The sequence below is a fragment of the Argiope bruennichi genome, chromosome X1, assembly GCF_947563725.1.
Source record: "Argiope bruennichi chromosome X1, qqArgBrue1.1, whole genome shotgun sequence".
Classification (NCBI taxonomy): Eukaryota; Metazoa; Arthropoda; class Arachnida; order Araneae; family Araneidae; genus Argiope; species Argiope bruennichi.
The window spans coordinates 49,365,449-49,387,620 of NC_079162.1; the positions used below are offsets into that span (position 1 = coordinate 49,365,449).

At 29.6% G+C, this 22,172-nt stretch overlaps 1 protein-coding gene across 1 annotated transcript in view; it reads right to left on the minus strand.

The window, feature by feature from the left end:
• LOC129958937 (exportin-7-like) overlaps nt 1-22,172 on the minus strand; it is an 81,650-nt gene that overhangs the window by 4,526 nt on the left and 54,952 nt on the right. The window contains exons 19-23 of the mRNA XM_056071687.1: nt 17,123-17,313; nt 13,016-13,072; nt 9,410-9,567; nt 8,033-8,171; nt 5,394-5,560 (exon numbers count right to left, since the gene is read on the minus strand). Of these exons, the coding sequence (XP_055927662.1) occupies nt 5,394-5,560; nt 8,033-8,171; nt 9,410-9,567; nt 13,016-13,072; nt 17,123-17,313 (712 nt within the window). The remainder of the gene's footprint in view (nt 1-5,393; nt 5,561-8,032; nt 8,172-9,409; nt 9,568-13,015; nt 13,073-17,122; nt 17,314-22,172) is intronic.

The following is a 22,172-nucleotide window of genomic DNA, read 5'->3' on the forward strand; positions in this document are numbered from 1 at the left end:
GGTGCGGAATTCTATGAGGATCAAGCAAATAAACGATTTTATAGATATATTATTACAACAAATTAAATCATATATAAACGGTGATTGCAGACACGTAAATTAATGTTGGAAGGAGAGTGGAAATGTAAAAATTCTGAAACGATAATATTCGAAATTAAATTTGACTATTACACTAATAGTGAATTAAAAACTAAATGCATGAACAAATTGAACATGAGATTTAACAGCATAAAATATATTACCACGTTACCCCGGAAAGTCGAACTGAAGTATAATATAATCATACTTACTAAATAAAAAGCATGTAAATTTATAACACAGATGAATAAAAATTTATTTACCAAAGCAAATTAAGGCACAATTATAATATTAGCTTTTAAAAGAAATGTATTATATAACAAACAAAAAATATTTTCAAAAATTAAGGAATGGTAGCATTTTTTAATCATAATATTAATGATGAATGTTCTTAATATAAATAAAATTTAAAAACTGCAAAGTAAAGGCATCCGGCTCGTAATTTTATGATAAATGTAATTTAATTTTTTTCAGAGGATAAATTTAACATTAGAATAAAATATGCCAGTAAAGAAAATTTAAAAATGTCACTGCAATTATGACCTCCAAGCCCAAGAGTGTGCCATATTCTGATCATAATACCAAAAATTGCTTATTTTCTTATCTTGTTGTTTGATAAGTAGATGTTTTGTTTGAAACGATGTTTTGGTCACTAATGTGTGCATGGTTGAGTAAACAATGGTTAAGGTCTATAGAATAAGTAAGCAAACCATTCCATTATTAAAGTGTTTTTATATTATTTATCTAATATATTCATTGCAAGTAAAAAAAAATTCCATAATCCTATTCCAAAAGCAACATCTTACGAATTCCTATTAAAAAAATAAATAAAAAAAAAAAAAAAAAAAAACAAGGAGGAGCTAGATGAGCCATTTATCAAAGATATCGTGAAACTAAGTTATGAAACAGTATTTTTACATAACTCATAACCATAACATCTATTTCAAGCTTTACAAATAGTTAAATTGGCTTATGTTCATATTATATATGTAGAGATTTAATTAGTGGCCATTACCATTCCAGAGTTATACTGAACGCATCCAATTCAAATTAGTTTTATTTTATTGTAATAGATGGCACCATGGGTTCTACTAATCCAAAGTGCTAAGTCACATAACCATAAATTTTAATAAAAAAGCGAGCTGTTGGCATTCGCTCGAGAGAAGAAAAAGAGAGAGGGTTCTTCTTTTCGGTGATAACGATGAGTATTTAATACGTAACGGCATCATATAGTTTTGCTATGGGCAGACATCGTATTAGGCTTCGTCCTTGAAGCCATCTAAATATTTTACTTCTAACTTTAATGTAAATAACCTTTCCCGTCCTAAATGTTAATGTTCTTTTAATTTTGTTTACTGTAAATAAATTATCTGTTTTTCTTTAAACGTTACTCCTTTTTTAAATCAGTATCCTAGACACTAATCCAAATGGGATTGAATGGGCATTTTGTCCCACCCAGTCCTACATATACTTAGAAATGATGAAAAAATCGCTTTTGTGTAATACTTATTTCAGAATATATGAGTGAAAAATTTCGAGAAATATATGAAAATTATACTTAATTTACAAATAATCGAAATCTTCATTAAAATTTAGAGGCAAAAAAGTGAGGAAAACAGCTCCAAGGTAAGCTCCTCTCAGCTAAGAAAACAGTTGTTTTGTGAAGTACTTATTTCACAAGAATATCCAAAATATACTTGTGTCTAGAATTGGCAGTTTTAGATACGAAGACACGACTACAAAGAATTAAAAGAAACATTCATTGGTATGATTATTCGAGAGCAGATTTAAGATTAATGGACGAAGAATTTTTAGGGACTAGTTGCATTATAAATTATGGAGTTAAAAAATTATATATAGAGAGAGCGCTAACATACATGGTACAGAAGACACTATTATTACTTATTGTTGACAGGCAATAGTCAAATGTAAACAAACTATTGTAGAAATTTGACTATTTCATTGAATATATTTACAACTGCATTTGAATTGAGCGCTTCGCTTAGTTAACTGATGGAACTACAAAACATTATTAAATGTTTTGGGCATGATTCACCATATCAACAAAATAGTTTATTTAGTCAGAGGAAAGCCAAGAAATAAGCGAGCACAAAAAATGGCTTAACCACCACCAGATGGGTAGTCGCCGACTTGCCTCAGAAAATTGATGTTCATATTTTTTGAAACAGTTATCTTACAAAAATTGACTTGGTATTATATTCAGATTCAAAAAATTACGGAAATGAAACCTATTTCATTAAATAGGAATAATTTTTATCTCCTACTTTTAATAATACTGTTTAATCAATTTGATATACAATGTTTTAAAATGTTATACTGGAATTCAAATTCATCCACCAAAACATTCAACCGCGTGCGTTTGCCAATCATTAACTCCGTAAGAGGATTTTCACTTCCGCATTAATTTTATAACATATACGCTTTTTAATTAGCAGTAAATTTACTCAATTGAATTCATGTTTTTCAATTCGTAATATAACAAAGTGGATTTTAAAAAATACATTCTACATTAATCATTTACGGCCTAAAAAGTCAATAATCCAGGCAAGTAAATTGATGGCCAAAGGTGGCTGGCTAGTTTATGAATAAATAAATAGTAAACATACAATATCGAATTTACATCGCACAGAGCATTTAAACTATACTGTATTATTATCATTATAAATATGTCATTTAAAAATAATGCTTAAAATCAAGGCCAACATAATGAACTTTTAAGTTAGATATTCTAATATTATCTACAAACTATTTAGTTACATAGAAATTAGCAAAGGTGAAATGCAATACCTTAATTCATATTAAACCAACAGCTTCACTAAACAGCGAGCTTTCCTAAAATCATTTTTTATAATAAAGTATTTTTGAAGTATTTTGAAGTTCATTATAAAAATAGAACTTTAATTTCATTGTCCCTTATTAAAGTCACAATATTTTCTTAGCTAAGATTAGTATTTACAACCTCCATCACATTAATAGAAAAGAAAATATAGAGAAGGTATAGAATATCGATGTATGCCTGAAGAATCACAGCCAATTAAGATATATATATATATATATAATGAAATATGTTAAATAATGTAAATTTAACCAAGATACAAGAAAAATATGTTCTGTGATATTAAATGTCAATATACTACTATAATAAAATTCTATTATAATGTTTTAAAGAGCACAGTTTTAAAGAAAATTTACTTTTTAATTTAATATCAATTAATTAAAATTGTATACTGGGAAAACCATTTGGAAAGCCCAGCAGTTCTCATCTTCATGGCAAACAGCTCTTTTAGCTCTTTGAAATTGCATTTCTAGATTTCAGTTAAAGCTCTTTGACTTAAGAGAGTAATGACACCTACATAAAAAGAAAGAATCTTTAAAATAGTCTTCAAAAGAGAAACGAAATGATTATCAGATGCAGCCTCTGGTCTACAATAAGAGTCAAGTGTCACTAACTTAACTAATGACAAGCCAATACTCATGATTCTTGCAGGCAATAGTTATTTTTTTTAAAAAACTTGGATTGAAATAGTCGAAATATTTAAAAGATAAAAAATTTATAACATTCATTAAGGATCCAAAAAAATCAAAATTAAAATCGCCATTTTTCATTTAGTTTAAATTTTTAAACAATGTTTCTTTTCAGGATAAATTCTGAAATAATTACAAACTATTTTTATTTCAATTCTTGAAAGTAATTAATAAGGAAGCATAATAAAGATTTGAATGCAAAATACAAGCATTTTGCTGCTTTTCATTATAAAATTCTTAATGCATAGAGTTTACTTTAACAAAAATCTCATTTTAATTCATGACGTAAAAATAAGATAAACTAAACTAAAATAAATGTCATTAAAATAATTGCTAATAACCATAAAAATAAAAATAGAAAGGTAAATTCTGATATAATACAATTGTTTAACACATTTTGTATAGCATATTGATTTCATTTTCATGGTTCAATTATATTCATTCATGTGATAATTGTCATAAAATAGATGACAGAAGGGCTTAACTGAATTTTAATTCCAAGTACAAATGGAATGTGTTTTATAAGTAAACAGCATTTTCTAATTAATATTCCACTAAATTTTTAAGATTAATGAAAATTTTATAACAAAATGGGAAATAATGGATATAGCAGTTTCAGATGTTATATATTTTATTATAAATTTTTATACTAAGCACACAAACCATAATATCAGCTTTCAATATAACGTTTTGGGAGAAATAAAAGAAGGTCTGACTGAATTGGTATCGCATTCCCTATATTTGAAATAATTAGATGAATACAGGCATTATCTAAGCAAAACTGCTGAAGCAGCATTTATCATCAAAATATCCCCTCCCCCCTTCTCCCCGTAGATAAAATGTTTCGCTCCAATTGTCACGATATCTTTATTAAGCCGTGAATCTCCAAATATTTGGTCATGAAAAATAGATAAAGTCTGTATTAAGTCTTAATTTATACTAGTCTTCAACATATTTTTTTCTTTCTTTCATTTGAAATTAACCTTCGTAATATGCAAACATTAACCTTCGTAATGCCAATAATCAGTAGGAATTAGCAAGTTTAATTTAGAACAAACAACACAACAGTGAGGAAAATAGGCAATATCCCCGAGTGTGAAAAGAAATATTTATGTTTGCCAATACAATCTATCTCTTCCTCAAAAAAAAAAGTATGATTTGACTGGCAGTGAAGTTATTATAAAAGTTACTCTTGTTTTGAGATTGCCAGATTGGACAATTGATATCTCTGCCTTTGATGTTACTCATCATTAAAGATGTCATAATAAGTTTTTCATTCATGTGTATGTCTCTGCGATTTTGCTTACTAAAACACCTTTTCAAGAAGTAAAAATTCTTCAAAAGTTGGTAGTATATCAGCCTTTGCCAGCTATAATAACATTTCCAATAATATAACTTTTATTTGGTTATTATAATGCCTATTCATACAGAAATGCTATAAGTAAATCTAACTAAATGCAAGAGGTAAAAATTCTATAAATGGTATTCTTATTAATATTTGAAGTTTTTCTTTTAAAAAAAGAAAAAAAAAACCATATTAGCCATTTTTAAAAATCCCAATTTCGTTTTTTTTTTTTTTTTCATGTTATATATTTATTTATGAGAACTAATCCCCTGTAATTATTTTAATTGATGGCAGGATGAATGGAATTTCTTTATATTCTAGTTTTCAGCAAGCAGCAAGTACAAGCTGTATTTTTGTACACATGATAGCATTTATTTTGAATATAAATTTCTCTAACCTGTTGAAGTAAATTTTTTTCACTAACCTGTTGAAGTATTTCAGGATGCTGTTTCAAAACACGAAGACACGTTTCTTCTTCGGGCTGTTCTGTGCCACTAGTCCTTCTTTTCCTACCCGCTTTTGAAACTTTTTTGAATATGTAAGTAACTAAGTGATCCAATGCAGCACAACAGCCTGCACATACCATTGTATCTAAAATAACACGATAATGAAGAATTACAATCTATTAAATTCAACGAAAATTATTAATTATTTCTCCGAAAAATAATATTGCAGCTTAAAACGCTTTTAAAACTCCACTTTTAAAAGATTAATTCAAGCCCTCCTTACAGGAAATTTTTGGCAGAATCCATAATTAGCACCAATTACCCATATGTCCCGTCTTAAATTAATCCTGGAAAATGTTTTAGCATTGTAGCACCGGCCTCTCTAAATTATAGTAAAATGTATGATTTTCAAACATTTTATTCCTCTTCAAAGAAATGTCATCTTCATAATTCACCTTCACTTTTACAGCTATCTGGTTTCGATTGAGTTTATTTTCTAAATCTTTTAAAATTCTAACAAAAGCTCTATAAAACAAAGCAATATTCTTCATAGCAGTTTACTAACGTTTCCAATCTTACCCATATGATCTTAAAATTTCTAATCAATTACAAACTTCCCGGAATTTTAAATTTTCTGTATTTGTTAACTTGTAGAAATTTCAGAGAATAATACATTACTTAAATTTACAGGGGTGTTTGTGGGACCCCAAAAAATCCCCTGAAACTTTTACGGACTTACTACCGGCATTTTGGAATTTCGAGAAGGGGGGGGGGAGAGAAATGAAAAATTACAATTATGAAGTATTGAATGACCTAATTATAAAAGTTCAATGAATTACTTTTTTTGCAAAATTAATAACCATAAATTTTCAAACATATAAACTACTACATTTTATGCAAATATTTTAAATTACCTGAATTAATTCTTTTAAAAAAAATATCTAATTTCTGCTGCTTTTTTTTATTTTTTGATGTTTGTGGGCTTGTCTTTCTTTTGTGGTGAACTTCATAATTGCAGGAAGGTTGACTTTTATTTTCCTCATTTACAGTTGAAGAAATTTCCTCGAGAACTGCACATGCAGAGGTAGAAGCAGTTTGCTTTTCTGCTAATGTAGAAGGTTTTTCAGAGACTTTTATAGGTGACTCATCTGAAATACATGTTTCTAAGTCCTCTTGATATGTTTTCCAACTTCTGTTCATATTCAGTAAGAGATCTTTGTGAGTTGGATCAGTCATTGGATTTTTTTAGCCATATTTTTCACATGAGGTTTCTTTAGAAGCCATTAAATCATATTTAATAGTCTGCACTGCATCTAGGGAATCAATCTTAAGAGAGGTTCTATAGTCAGTGACAAGTGTATCCATTAAGTTGAATGCACTTTCCACTAATGGGCCATGGAAGCAGCTAAGGCAGGCTTTGACCAATTTAGCCAATGTAGGATACTTATAATCATTTGTGAAATCATCTTTTAAATTAAAAACTTTAGACCAATATTTATCAATTGTACACTTGACTTGATTTCCACTTTCATCAGATGTGTAGAGCATTTCTTTGGTGATATCAATATCACTCTGGTATAACCTTATTTCAGCTTCTACTTTTGACTTCTTATTATCACTAAAAATATGGGACATAAAAGATAATTTTTCAAAAGCTAATATTGTACTGGTTTTACCTCTTAGCTCTGGATCTAATGCTGTAAAACTAATTAGATATGAATTTTTAAGGGGTAATTTCTGTTTCATATGCTGAAATTTCAAAGTGAAATTCTCTTGCGTACATAAATAAAAAAAATATTTCAATAAGCGAAACGAAAAATTTACACGTGCATCAATAAATGAAACGAAAATTTTACACAGCGGAGAAAAAAAAGTTGCGAAGCGATCAATGACAAATAGGTAATACGGCGAAAAATCCCCCTTCTCTACTTATTGGCGCCACGCCAGGAGAGATAAGACCTTTGAACCCAGAGTCACGTTATCGCACATCTGGTCGAACGAAGTCTCTCCCTTTTTTTTCTGCCGCGCCCACTTGCCGAAAAGAATCCAGAAGAGAATGTCCGAGAACCGGGGGAATGAGTCATAACTCGCAATAAGGAAAGAAAAAAAAAGAAGTTTTTTCCCCCTTTTCACGCATTATCACTGCCTTTGGAGAAAGAAAGGAAAAGTTTTCACCACACACACTGACCTTGCGTTTTCTGCTTTCAAAGCAAACAAAATTACCCAGATCAAAATAAATAATTCATTATTATTCCTACTTCCTTTTGAACGACGATCCCCGGAATTTCCGGGTAGCGAAGTTCAAAATCCCCGGAATTCCGGGGTTTCCCCGGAGCACAAACACCCCTGAATTTATTTCACAGAAGTCAAGTAATAGAATAAGCGACTAACAATGTATTCTTTCTGAAAATTTAATGATAAAAAGTGAACAAGCATTATTGGATTATGTTAGTTATTTACAACTACGTAGATTTGCAACATAAAACACTTCAATTCTGACTTCAATTTCTGCTTCAAAAAGAAATAACTTACCCTTCAACCCCTTTTTCAATTCACCCTTGTTTTAAGTAATGAACCATAAGCTTAAGATAATTAAAATACAATTTTTTAAATTTACCTGAAGATGATAGGCCTTCAGAAATGGATGATAAAATATACAAAAAAAGGTGTGGTTCTAAACTGCTTAAAAAATTCATATGATCTTGTGCAAGACATTCCAGTAATACATAATAAGTTTGGCTTAACTTTGGATAATGCTGAAAAGAAGGAAATGTATATTAAGTTTAACAAGAAAAATAAAATAAAATAAATTTTAGACACTGCAAAAATAAAATAAATTAATAAACAAATGAAATATAGAGAAATTGTTTTTTACCACATAGGAAAAAAATTTTAATTTCAGGAATTCTCATTAAAAAAACTCGCATTATTACCATTTAAAATTTACTTTTTTTATTAAATATTTTTGTGTTGAATAGATTTTTTTTTTTTTTTTTTTTTCATACAGCAAAGCAAATTGCTATCAAAGCGTTTCCTTTCAACAAATATTAATCCTCTAATTAAAATTGTAAAAATGACAAATCACTGAAATAAAAAAAAAAAAGTGTTGTATGTCCCAATGACTCATTAAAGTGTATAATGCTTGCATTTAAACATACAAATAGAAACAATTTATACAAATGCAAATCGGAATCCGCCGATTTTATGAATGAAAGAAAGAAAAACAAAACACAGTCTGGCCAAAAAAAATTCTAAAAACATTTTATTTAATCAAGAAGAGATGTCTGATTTTACTGAACAATTAAATTGCTCTTAAAAAGCATTTTAAAAATATTTCAACAGATCAGAGATGAAAGAAATCAAAAATTAGTGTTGTCAATTTCAAATTAAAGTAAACTGATTTAGTTATTGAACAAGCATGAGATAATAATGCACCTAAAACATCTCTATGCTGCAGAAGGATTTGCCAATAAGCTACATTTGTTATTTCACAAGCAAGAACCGAATTTCAGTTTTACATTAGATCTACATGAGTCAAGAGAAAAATTAAGAATGAGATTGCACATAAGGAAGGAATGTGCAATGAGTATCAAAGTTAAATTGAAATAAATCTTGATACAATGCATAAGGGAAAATAATCAATTTTATAAATGAATAATATGCCACTGCTAGCTTCCTTTTCCAAAAAGTAAAACAGATTTTAATAAGTAGTAAGACAGCACATTTTATAAAAATATTTAATACAAAATATAATCACACAACTCAGTGGTATCTGAAATTAAGCATTAAATTTTTATTCAAATTGAAAATTGATTTTAAAAGTTATATTAGAAGCCCAAAATAGTGCTAAATAAAAGGTGTCTACAAATATGGTAATTAAGTAAATAAGGAAAGAAATTTCTTATAAGCAGAAACAAAACATAAGAAGAAAAGCATGTCAATTTATCATTAAAAGAAACTGCATGAATTTCAAAAATATAAAAATTACACTTACCAACATATCAGACTGGGGAACTGACAGTAACATCTTTACAAAAGTATTTAGAGCATCATCTAATGCAACATCACCATACCATCGAAAGACGCCAAAATTTACATATCCGCCACAAAGGGCAGATTTCAGCATTGAGAAGCAAATGGAAATCCCTTTTAATGTAATTATGTTAAGGAATAACCCTTCATAGAACACATAAATATAAAAAAGATATAACACGAAAGTCCAGGCAATAAAGGCAGTCAAATATTTGTGACAGAACTTGATAGTTAACATAATGCATTTTATTTTTAGTAATTACAATAAGTGAATAATATTTTTTAGAACAGCTGACTTTTTTTAAAAATTCCACATAAAGCTTTTCCAATAAATACTTATGATATTCAGTCACGTAGGTTTAAAAATAAGGAAACAATAAATCGTCTATGAACGAGTGGCATTTATTACTAAAGATTAAAAACGGATAAAAATCCCTTAAAGCAGAATTTAAAAGTCATTTAACAAAACATATCATTTTAGCGATTTGCTAACATTTATAAAAATAATTTAATGATTAGAAATCATAAAGCATATCATAATTACAAGAAAGAAATCATTAAAAGAAAGAATCCACCATAAGCCGATGAAATTTAGCGAATCAGGCAATATATCCGATTTGAAGCCACGCAAATTTTATTGGAAAGGAGGGGAAGTATTGCTATATTGATATGATTCAAACATTTAAAACCAAAATATAAATACTGAAAAGGAACAGTGTATTATTTACTTTTATCTCGGTGGTTAAGAATTTTCCTATCATCTTCATCTGTTTTCATAGAATCATGTTTCTTCCTCCAAAATTATCCGATTTTTAAACTATACTAATGCTAACGTACTTGCGACTTAATTTTTCTATTAATTATATTATTAACTTTGCACTCTGAACTGACATTAAATGCCATAAATATCAAGCTTTGTAAACATTTCTATAAAAAAGTTTCTATGAATTACTAATGAAATAAACATCCGAAATACGACATTCTCTCCCAAAAATGTATATTTCTTGAAAAATATACAGGGTGTTGCCGAATTCAACCGACAAATTCAGAAAGGTGATAGGAGGCATCAGGAGGATAAAGAATTACCATACAACATGAGGTCCCAAAGGACGTTTAGGGGGTAATAATCGCAAAACTATGAGGAGTCGGCAAACTTTTGGAAATTGTAAAAAATTAATAAAAGAATAACAAAAGGTGTTTCAACTATGAATTTTTTTAAAGTGAAAGCACACTCTTAAAGACTATTTTTCATGTAAGTAACATGCCGATTTGATGAACCAGGGGGGGTCGAAAACGGAAAAGTAGTTTAGAACCCTTATCTGCAAATATATTAAAACTTTAAGAAAAATAAAAGCTTGCAAATATAAGGAATTTTATACTCTTTAATTTGATATAAGTCTGTAGTGTGAAAATTGAGGAGATTTTAAGACATTCAAGAAAAACTAAAATGTTTGCCAGGAAACATCACTGCAACATCGGTACCGATGTTTACAGAGGGTGTTGCCAAATTCGAAAGGTAAATTTAGAGAAGTGATAGTAGGCATTAAGGAGATAAAAAATTTTCATAAAACATAGGGTCGCAGGAGACGTTTATTCTGTGAAAATCGCAAAAACAGACATCGAAGAGACAATTAGCCTGGCGAAGAGAAAGGCCCTAAGAATGCAAGGATTTGGAACAAGGTAGTCGAGAAGAAGCAACTTTCTCGTATCTAAATTTTCCATGCGTTCGAGGAATATAAAAGCAGCGAGCATTGTAGAATTGATGGTTCGAGGAATATAAAAACAGCTTGTATTCATTAAAGACCAGTGCAGAATTGATTGTCGATAAGTTTCATTCGCAAACAACATGTCAGATTTCACGAATAACGAATATGCGGATATGCATTTAATTTACGACCGAGCGGATGGTAATGGACGGCTAGCACAAAAAATATATTAATAGCAATATCCAGGTAGGCGTTGTCCACACCACAGCACCTTTGCAAATATTAATAGACGGTTGCTGGAGACAGGATCCTTCAAAATAACGAGGCCAAATGCAGGGCTCGAACGCCTCAGTGGCGCAAAGTACCTTGTTTTCTTGAGCACGTTCTTCCAGATTTACTGCAGGGAATACCGGCCATTGCACGCCAGAACATGTGGTTAATGCATGCTGGTGCACCAGCACATTTTTTGAATTCTATGCGTAACTACCTAGATGGTACATATCCTGGGACGTTGATAGAACGTGACGGACCTGTTGATTGGCCTCCACGTTCCCCGCACCGCAATCCCTTGGATTTCTTCTTCAGGGGCCATATGAAATCTCTTGTTTATCAGACACCTTTGAATACATTGAAAGATGTCGTAGCTGCTGGAGAATTCGCAAGCACATCTGGTATGTTTGAGCGCGTCCGGTGGTCTTTTAAACGTCGGTGTCGGTTGTGTAATGACCTTCGCGGCCGCAACACTGAGCAATTTTTATAAAAGTTTCTCATCGTCTCCTTTCTTATGTTAAAATGTCTGTGCTGTAAATGTATGCTGTATTTGTATTCCAGAAAATAAATTTCACCGTCGTTTGCGACTTTATATTTCTTTGAAAATTCCTATCTCCTTGATGCCTACTGTTACTCCTCAGAATTTTTCGATAGAATTTTGCAATACCTTCTGTAAACATTGGTGCCGATGTTGCAGCGATTTTTCCCGACAAACATTTTAGTTTTTCTTGAATATCTTAAAACCTCCCCAGTTTTCACACTGCAGACTTACATAAAATTAAAGAGTATAAAATTCCTTATATTTTCAAGCTTTTATTTTTCTTAAAGTTTTAATATTTTTGCAGATATGGGTTCTAAACTACTTTTTCGTTTTCAATAATTTACGACCCCCTGGTTCACCAAATCAGCATTTAATTATATGAAAAATTGCCTTTAAGAATGTGCTTTCACTTTAAAAAAAATTCATTGTTGAAACACCTTTTGTTATTTTTTTATTAATTTTTTTAGTTTCCAAACGTTTGCCGACTCCCTATATTTTTGCGATTTTCACCCACTAAACGACGTTTGGGACCCCATGTTGTATGGTGATTCTTATTCTTTATCCTATTGATGCCTACTATCACCCCTGTGAATTTGTCGGTCGAATTCGGCGCACCCTGTATTCTTCGTCCATTTCTCCAGAAAATATATATTTCTTGTTAAGATCATTAAATAATCTCAATAGTTCCAAAAAAATTATACAAATCGCTAAACACAATGGGGGGTTCGAATTTTTTTCTTTGCAATAAAAACTTGCATCGCCCCTTTAATTCCACTTTGTCCTTTACCATTTTTTGCAAAATTTAGCTTTCCTATAGAATTTGAAATTAATCGCATAAAATAAAAGGCATTTGGCCACAAAACAAAGCATATCTTTACAAAAATTTTCAAGTAGTTTCTCATCCCCCCCCCAAAAAAAAACCCCACGCGGGCAGAAAAGAGAGTCAGAAAAATTTTAATCTATTATTTCAAAACACCGTGATATTAAAAATTAAAATTCGGTAAAAAAAACAATAATGCAAGAGAAAAGGTTACAAAACAGAAAAAAGGATATTTCATCTTGTACATCTGATCCTTCGGTATACTGTTCATTGTCAGTAACCGTGTACCTGAAATTAATAAATGAATAATTACTTACTCTAAAATGACAATAATATGGCAATAATATAAAATGGTTATTATCATATAACCATTTTATATTTTTTCATAAAGTAAGGTAATTACAAAAAAGTCATTAGATTTCAACTCACTATATTTCAAAAGATATTGCAACTATGAAAATAAACAATACGTCATAATGAATAGGCGCATTTTATTTCTTAATGGCCATAAATATTTTCGTCCAAGATATAACAAAACTATACCATACTCAAGGATCTTCATTTGTAGTATTAACTGCAATGAATAGAATTCAGATATTATCCGAAGTTTAAATTTCACAATTTCTTTTTATCGGAAAATATGCAATTTTAGAGAAAAATAAGAACCAACATGAATGCGATAGTTTTTTTGACAGAACTATATGTTAGGATGAAATTCTGGTCACGAAAGTATTCAATTCCATATTATATAAACATAAAACATCATCAGTAATTGATGAGGGGAAAAAAAAAAATTCTTTTTCAAAACATCGAAGCAAAATTATTTAAAATATTTTTTCTAGAAATTTCTTATGAAAATTCTACTAAGACATTCGCATTGCAAACATAAAATTGTTTTATTATACTACAGTTATCTGCATTATAAAAAAAAATATTATACCGCTACTTTATTAACTATTTATTCAGTTTGCCATCTTCATCTTAACTGTCATTAATTTATCTCTATTTCTTTCTAACTTACATTTATTTAAATTTTATTTTGTTATGGCTATTTAAGATTTATTTTATTGATAAAAATAAATCCAGACCTTTGAAGTCAGTTCAATCTGAAACAAAAGCATTAGTTTTTTTTTTTTATCTGAATTGATTACAACCAAATAAAGAAGGTGTCAATTATAGCCCTTTATCATTCCTTTAATTTCTGAATGCTGACAGCTATAACAGCAAAAGTAGTTTCTGATAGATATGAAAATTAATTAGTAAGTCACTGAAACAAAATCTAATTGGTTCTTTTTCTCGGCTGCAAGTACAGCAAGTAGTATTGCAATTGGTTGTCATATCATATTTGTGAGCTTGATTTTGGCTTTGCTATCTGCAGGCTGGCTGCAAGGAATGTAGCACATTAATAAATAAGTTTTTTTTAAAAACATGATTAACAAAGTATTTCATATTTTAACTGTCTGGTGTTTAAATTACACTAGATGAAACTCATAGTATATACCAACAGTTTTTAGGTTCTCCCTCTACCACTGGATTTATTTTCATGGATTACACAGGATTTATTTTCATGCACCACAACAAATCATCTAGCTATTGTAGGACTCTTAACCTAAATGCTCTCAAATGTCAATAAATTTCTTCTAAAGGTGAGAGGGGGGAGGGGCTCTCAAAGAGCAAATATGTTATAATAAATTAATTATCCTGTTTTCTACAACTTCACACTTTCAACGCTGTAAATAATAATGGATATTTTGATTGTAGAAAGGACAAAAATCAGATGTTTCTGCCTTATACTCTGATATGAACAGCAATTACATATATTGAAACGTTTTCACAAAGAAAGTTCTCTGATTTAAGGAGATTTCTTCCAGCTAGTGAATGATTTCGAAAAATTAAACACTAGTATGCAAAAGCTATGAAAGCTATTATTTAATAGCTTAAGATATTAAACAATTTTTCATTGTACAGTTATGAAATTGTAGAAAAGTTTGGTTTGAAATCATTACATTGAAAAATCAACTCAACAGATAGGTGATGCATAAACAAATATCAGGATAAAGAGGTTATAGATAACGAGGGGGAAGGCGCAAATCGTGTAGCATCAGCGCGCACAATGTGAAGCAATTTACAAAAAAAAAGGAAAGTCGCCTTTCCAAACATTCGTTGAAAATGTTATCGTGCGTTCAAAAGGGCAACAAAAAACTATTAGAGTACTTTTCCATCGCGTAGAATGACCTAAAAAAACTGAAGGAACCATGTTGTTTAAATGTTGCTGAAGAGTTTTGAACTCATAAATATTCTTTCACACGCAAAGAAAGCGTTCGAAAGTACAGGTGCAGTTGTAAAAAAGGTTGATGATGAATGGTCAAAGAAAACTATGATAACAGATAGACAATATATCACTATGTTGGCATAGAGCTAGACAGAGAGCAAACTCGGCATTTGCATATGGCAAACACACAATCGGTTTTTCCGTTTACTGTGGATAGATGACAGCATAAAAGTGGCCTGTTTGCCTAGATGCGAAACATTTAAAACGGTGTAACGAACAAAATGATCGGACATATTTTTAGTGGAATAGTGTCCTCTTAAGCGATGAGAATCATTTTAGTACCACAGACTCTTCTCGACACCAGCTGACATGAAATATAGGTGGGATTGCATTTACATATCACTAACATTAGGGAAAGAAATTGTTGGAGCAGTATTGGTATGTTTGTATGGAGAGGCGTAACGATAAACAGAAAAACGGAGCTCCAATTATCGATAGAGTTTCAGTGACTGGGAAATCGTAACCGTGATGAAGTTAGTTTTCTTGTGTGTGTCTGTTACAGATTCCATAGATCCAGATTTTGGGGATTAAGTTTTAATCACAAAAGTGAAGATACCCGTCGAATTGATTGGTCAGCGTTTTCTTTTAATTTAAATCCGATTGAATATGTTTGGGATGTTTCAGACAGATGGTTTCATCCTCTGTGGACCAAACAGACAACAGGTACAGACGCTCATTTAGGAATGAACATTCTTTTCATCCGGAGACTGTTCAGTATTATCGCTATTTTATCAATAGTCTTTTTCTGTCTTTGTTCCCTGATATATCCGTTCTATTCAGCTTTTCCCGCATAAAACTTTTTTCGTCTTTTAAGTAATGTATCGTGCATCTGTAGTGCGAATTACATTTTTTTCCCAATTTACTTTTTGTAGAAATTCAATAAAATCAGAAAAGTTGATTAAATTTTGCATACCAGTGTATGTTAACATACTAGTAAAAACTCTGCATGAGATGATTCAACTAAATGCCGATTTGATCTAAATAATTAATTAGTCATATCCATGTTTAAATTATTAAAATATAACATGCCATTTGGCATAGATATCAAAACAACAAACAGTCAAAAACAGATGAGCAAGCTATTTTTGGAAGACTACTATAATTTCTCATATATTTCATTTGTTTGGAAAGGGTTCATTTTCATTTTCGACTCGTATCAAACTATCACAGTAGACTCTCCGAATGTCGAACTGTAGTCAGCAGGCTCATGCTATTAAAACTCCTCTGACAAGGGAACATTTTCACTAATTAAAATGAACTATACAGCATAATAGTAAACAATGTTAATACAATAATATAACACTCTACATTAATGAGGAGCGTCAAAGTCAACGCTTGCTGCAAACTTTCGTTAATTTTAAATAGTTGCGATGCATACAGAAATTATATACAATAAATGATTACATGAAAAATTATATCATGATTTTACTGATTTTCTAACCAAATAAAAAAAATGGCTCGCTTCATTATTTTAGGCAACAGAAATCTATACAAGCTTTAAATCTATGTACAGCATAAAAAATTTAGAAAACACAAACTATTTGAAATAAATTTTGATACTCCTTAAAAACACGGTTAAAAAAATCTATAAGAATTTATTTACTTACAGCTTTCTTATTTACTTACAATTTTATAGTTAAACAGTTCGGAATGTGATGAAAAACTTTTTTCACAAACTTTTAACCAAAACAAAAATTCCTTTACTCTTAAAATCGGAAAATGATGGTAAAGATTTTAAGTACTAATTATTTTAACATATTAATTTAAGTTAATTTTTAAGAAAATTGGACCAATGATCCACAATTCTTTATTTAAAAAAAGAATAAATAACCTCAAAAATGTAAAAAAAATGAAACTGAAGGTATACAGAATTACAGTTCGGTAAAATTATTTCACAACAGTCATAAACTAACAGAACTCAATTTATTACTATGCTGATTTAAAATACAAGTTATTCTTATAATTGCTAAAAAGTTAATAAAATATACTCCTGTAAATAAACATACCATAACTAACTATTACTTTACTCGCTTCTCGAAAAAGCAGGACACCATTTGGTGAAGATACATCAAATTGCAATCTTTGAGATCTATTAACCACCAATTCTGCAAAAAGCTTTAATACTGGAGTAGTCACAGTAGGATCATGATACCATAGTTCTATCGCTCGGTGAAGTATAGGTGTATAAGCTGGATAGCTAATAATTTGTTAAGGCATTTATATTAAGTTAAAGAAACACTACACAACTGTTTAAATGTCATTAATATTGTCTGTAAATCTCAAAATGTAAACATTTACATTTGAATTTATTTGTTGAAAACATTATAATACAAATACATATATAAAAAAAATTCATTTGTGCTATTGATATCATTTAAAAGGATTAACAATAGCAGATAATCCAAAATAAGATTTTGTTAAAAATCTTATTGTAAACTGAGATAATATTAGAAATATTTTTGGTTATCTAATTCATGACTGATTTTGAATAAAATGCAGAAAGCAAAATTCACTGGTAAAGTTTTTAAAGTGGAAAGAGGCAGTTGGCATTATGGTTTAGATTAGTTTTTATTAGTTGAGAAGGAAGGGAGTTCCCTTCATTGAAATAAAAGACTTGCTTGATCAATGGTTTTATTGAAACTCTCAATATGACATATCTAAGGATTAACTGAAAAGTCTATCTAAACAATTTAAAAGCTACAAATGTTAAGATTTTTAGATGCATGGATTAAAAAAAAATTATTTTTAAAGATATAGATAAATTGATTTTATACATAGCAGCAACCATGACTTAATTTCTAAGCTTGTATACAGCATTGCTAATATATGACAATATTTAACTTTGCAAAGGCAATTATATTTTGTTCATTAATTTTTCATAGCAATAATCATTATTATAATATTTGCTTGAGTTTTTTTCAATAGAATTAGATTATTTAAAATATACATATATCCACATGTTTTAAGCCTTTCAGTTAACAAAATAATAAAATTTGTATTCTTGACAGAGTCATAAACTGATGTTTTAATCCTTTCAGTAAAAATAACTTTACTTGTTTCATGAACTTGTTTTGAAACAATGCCTTCACATATTCCAAGTCATAAATTTACTGTACACAGTCTCACTAAATACTACTGCACTTTGTACACACCATTTACCTTGTTGCCTTAAGATTTCTAAAATGTTTCGAGAAAATTCTTTGGTGAACAAATCAACTTATTTGAATTAAAACAAAGTAGCAGACAATATTGTGTTATGATTCCATCTATTGCTAATATTAAATACATTTTAACTTTCTTGCATAAGACATTCACACCGACGTAGCTTTCAACAGTTGTTTAATAAGTCATAACTTTAATCCTTAAAAATTAATATTTTTTGTTATAAGTACTCCAAATTTTGCTCACAAATACTGAAGCATAAAATATGTTTCACTGAAGCTTTTGTGAAAATTACTTTAAAATTTTAATTTTTCCACAGAAAAGGAATGAAAATAATTTCATTCTTCTTCGGCACTACCGAGTATATCAACTAGTATAAAAGAAAACTGTATCCATAAATAATGTATAAATTATCAATTAAAATCTACAGATACTTCATCTATAGGATTTTCCATGTTGGCATTGGCAATGCTACAATTAGTTATGGGTCTTACATAACTGAAATTATTAGACCCATTATTGAGCACTTTTTTGGTGTTTTAATTGTAAACAGCCTTCACATTCCAATATATAGAAGATTCTATTTCCATATATTTTCCTTTATTCTTCCTTAGTTCACTTTTAGTTTTTTTTTATTATACTGAAGTCTTTTTCTAACATGTTATGCTAAGCAATTTTTTAAGTTATTGATTAATATTTTGATTTAAAAAAACATGTTAAAACGATCCAAATAAATATTCCTCTCTGTGGAGGTATTTATTACTTTAAACGACAATTTATTCACTGATTATGTAATTTCTATTTTTTATTCTAATTTCAGTTAATATATTCTCTTCTGCAATAATTCAGTTAATTTATTCTTTTGGCCCATTTCTTGTACAATTTCCATTTTATTCTTAAGGTGAAGCGCTTTTTTGTATTTATTTATTATTTTTTCATGCCTTATTTTCTGTTTACCAACTACAATGAGATTCGTGAATCTTTTCAAACTGCTAATCAGCAATTTCTTGTTTACTGATTTTTAACTAAGAGCTTCCCTCATTTCAACGATATAAAATATTTGTCTACTAATTTGAAATGATCTTTCTACAAATATATTAAAATGCAGCACACACAATTTTAAATGCAACATTCTTGAAATGGTAAGCTTGGAATCACCTAAAAGTTGAGTTAAAAATATTAATCTGATAGTCAAAATAATTGTTTATCTCTTTAATCAACCATCAACATATAAGAATTGAATATTGCATTTAACACACTAAAATGCATTACAAAATCATACAAAGCAAAATAATATATATATAGTTTCCGATTATAATACAAGATGATTAATTTAATTTTTGTATAAATATATACTTCTACCCAATGCAGCAAAATTTGTAGTGCTTTCATTCAAAAATTATATCATGTTTTGCTTTCAAAAATAAATTCGCTTGGTTAAAATACAAAAGAAAAATCTTATAAAAAAAGTAATGAGAGAAAATATCTTTTAATTTGCTTCACTATAAATGTCTAACAAAATATTTTTATTTTTTTGGAAAGGACAAGAAAGTTTTTGTTTTAAATTGAACTAAAAATAAGAACATCTGATAGCAGAATGTGTAATGAGAAATGGATCCAAAAATTACATTTTTAAGCATCTTACCGAGGAGGGGGAAAAAAAAAAGGACATTTGTATATGTAAGGTTACATAAACCCATGTATTTCCTAAGCACAAGATTTTTTGTTTTAAAATAAATTATAGTTTTTATAGAGAATTTTTTTAAAAAAATTCTTACTTTTAAAAATGCATATATTTTAATTTTTAACTTCAGCAACAACAAAAAAAAATCATATTTTAATCGAAATATTCTAATATATGATGAATTCTAAAAATAGTTATAACTTTGTTTATAGACTGAATCAGCCTTATCACTTTAGATTGGCAACATTATCTTTAAATAATAACTAATATTTAAAAAATTCTTTGAGTTATGAGCAAATTGAATAGAATTAATATAAGTCTCAAATACTGGAGATTTAAATAATGGATAAATTGGGTGAAAATAAGTTTAAAAATTATTTGCACAAGACATTGGGGAAGATGACTTCCACTATTCCCTAAAACAAACGTTTATGCTAATTGCACTAAACAACCGTAATCAATCAGTTAGCAATTACGTATTAGTTAAGAAGATTTATCAATACATATAATGATGACAGATTCTTATCACAATATTTTTAAATTTAGAATAAAAACAAAACCACAGAAAAATGTAATTAAATAAATTTAATGCCTTAGTAATTTTTATGTTCTACGTATACAATTTTTTTAAAAATTACACATAAAAAAGTGACTATCCCTTCCTCCAAATTTTAAAAATCCTCAATTCAAGTTTTAAAATTAAAATGACAAAAACCGAACCGCATTATCTGGTATTGATAAATCTAATTGAATGAACGAATACATATAGCTTATATTTTGCCTTTAATTTTAATAAACTAGATTATATAAATATTAAGCATGAAGTAAAATGAAGTGATGCACCAGAGTCAGTTAAGTGTTCGAGTTATAGTTTCAAAGCCAATTTCCCTCGAGTAGCTGTTTGGACTTTCAGCTTCAATTCACTCATCTCCTCTCTGGTTCAGCCTCAAGAAATTACGACAGTTACAGTTCCCGTGGTTTCTAAGGCCAACTTTTATTGCTGCATTTGTTAACTCCATTTTGTTTAACTTATCTTTTTTTAAATATTTTTTTTAAGGAGTTAATTATTTATCCTGCTGTTTTTATGCACAATATTTTTAGTGAAGTTTGGGTACTGGAGTTAGATACAGACATGATTCTCCAAGACGGCTTTCACATTGTGAGGGCTAGCCTACTCGCATTGTAGTATTACAAGTGGCATCTTGAAAACCAGTGAATCCCGCCGAAAAGAGTTGACTGGTTTTATCGCGACTGAGCAGTGGATTGCATCGTTTTCCTACCCGCCGATGGATCTTAGTCTTTTGCAGACAATAGGCTATTCAGAATTATTTATCTCTTGTAGTCTGACATGGGTCTTATAAGTTGGCTTTAACCTTTTTTCAAATATTATTATTATTCTGTAAATTTTCAAAGGTTTTTTTTTTTTTTTTTTTTTTTTTGCTTGTGGCATAATGATTGAAAAGGAAGTAGCCAGGAATAGCATTAAGCTACATTCATTATGAAGGGATAATATTAAAGTTTGGTTGGCGAATTTGGGATCTCAATTTGTGGTAACCGGTGTGAAGGCCTTCCAAAATATCGTTGCATCATTGAAAGAATTAGAAGCCATCGCAATTGTAGCACAAAATGATGCAATTGGCGCCTAATAAAATTTTTGATAATGTTTTGCTACTTTTGAGGTTACAAAGGTTGCCATTGCCAACTCAACAGATATTATATCTTCAGGTTTTCAGAATTTGAAAGATTTAGCCAATACTGTTGAGAAAATTTCGGAGGTTACTGGGGCAATGCCTTCTGTTGCTAAGGCAAATATTAATTCAGATGATAGAATTGGCGGACTTAAAGCTCGTATTGAGGAATTGTCGCAAACTGTCCGTAGGTTTTTATTTTCTGGCAAACAGAATCTTCGTCGACACATAAATCGAAGAAAATTTCCTTTTTCTCAAATCGAAGCAAAACGCATTTTCCCTCAAATCGAAATCCATCTCTTTTGTTGAAGAGAAAATCGTCGATGTGCCGGTAACATTTCAGATTTGGCGATGAAGCCTTGAAATAAAAGAAACCACGTGCTTTCAAGGAAAACTATGCAGCTTGCAGAACAAGTGCAACATTGTCTATAAGCGATGAATATGGTTGCTTATTTGTTGACGGTTTACATTTCAGATATAAATTCTGGGTCGATAGTGGTGCAACACTATCGATCCAGTATA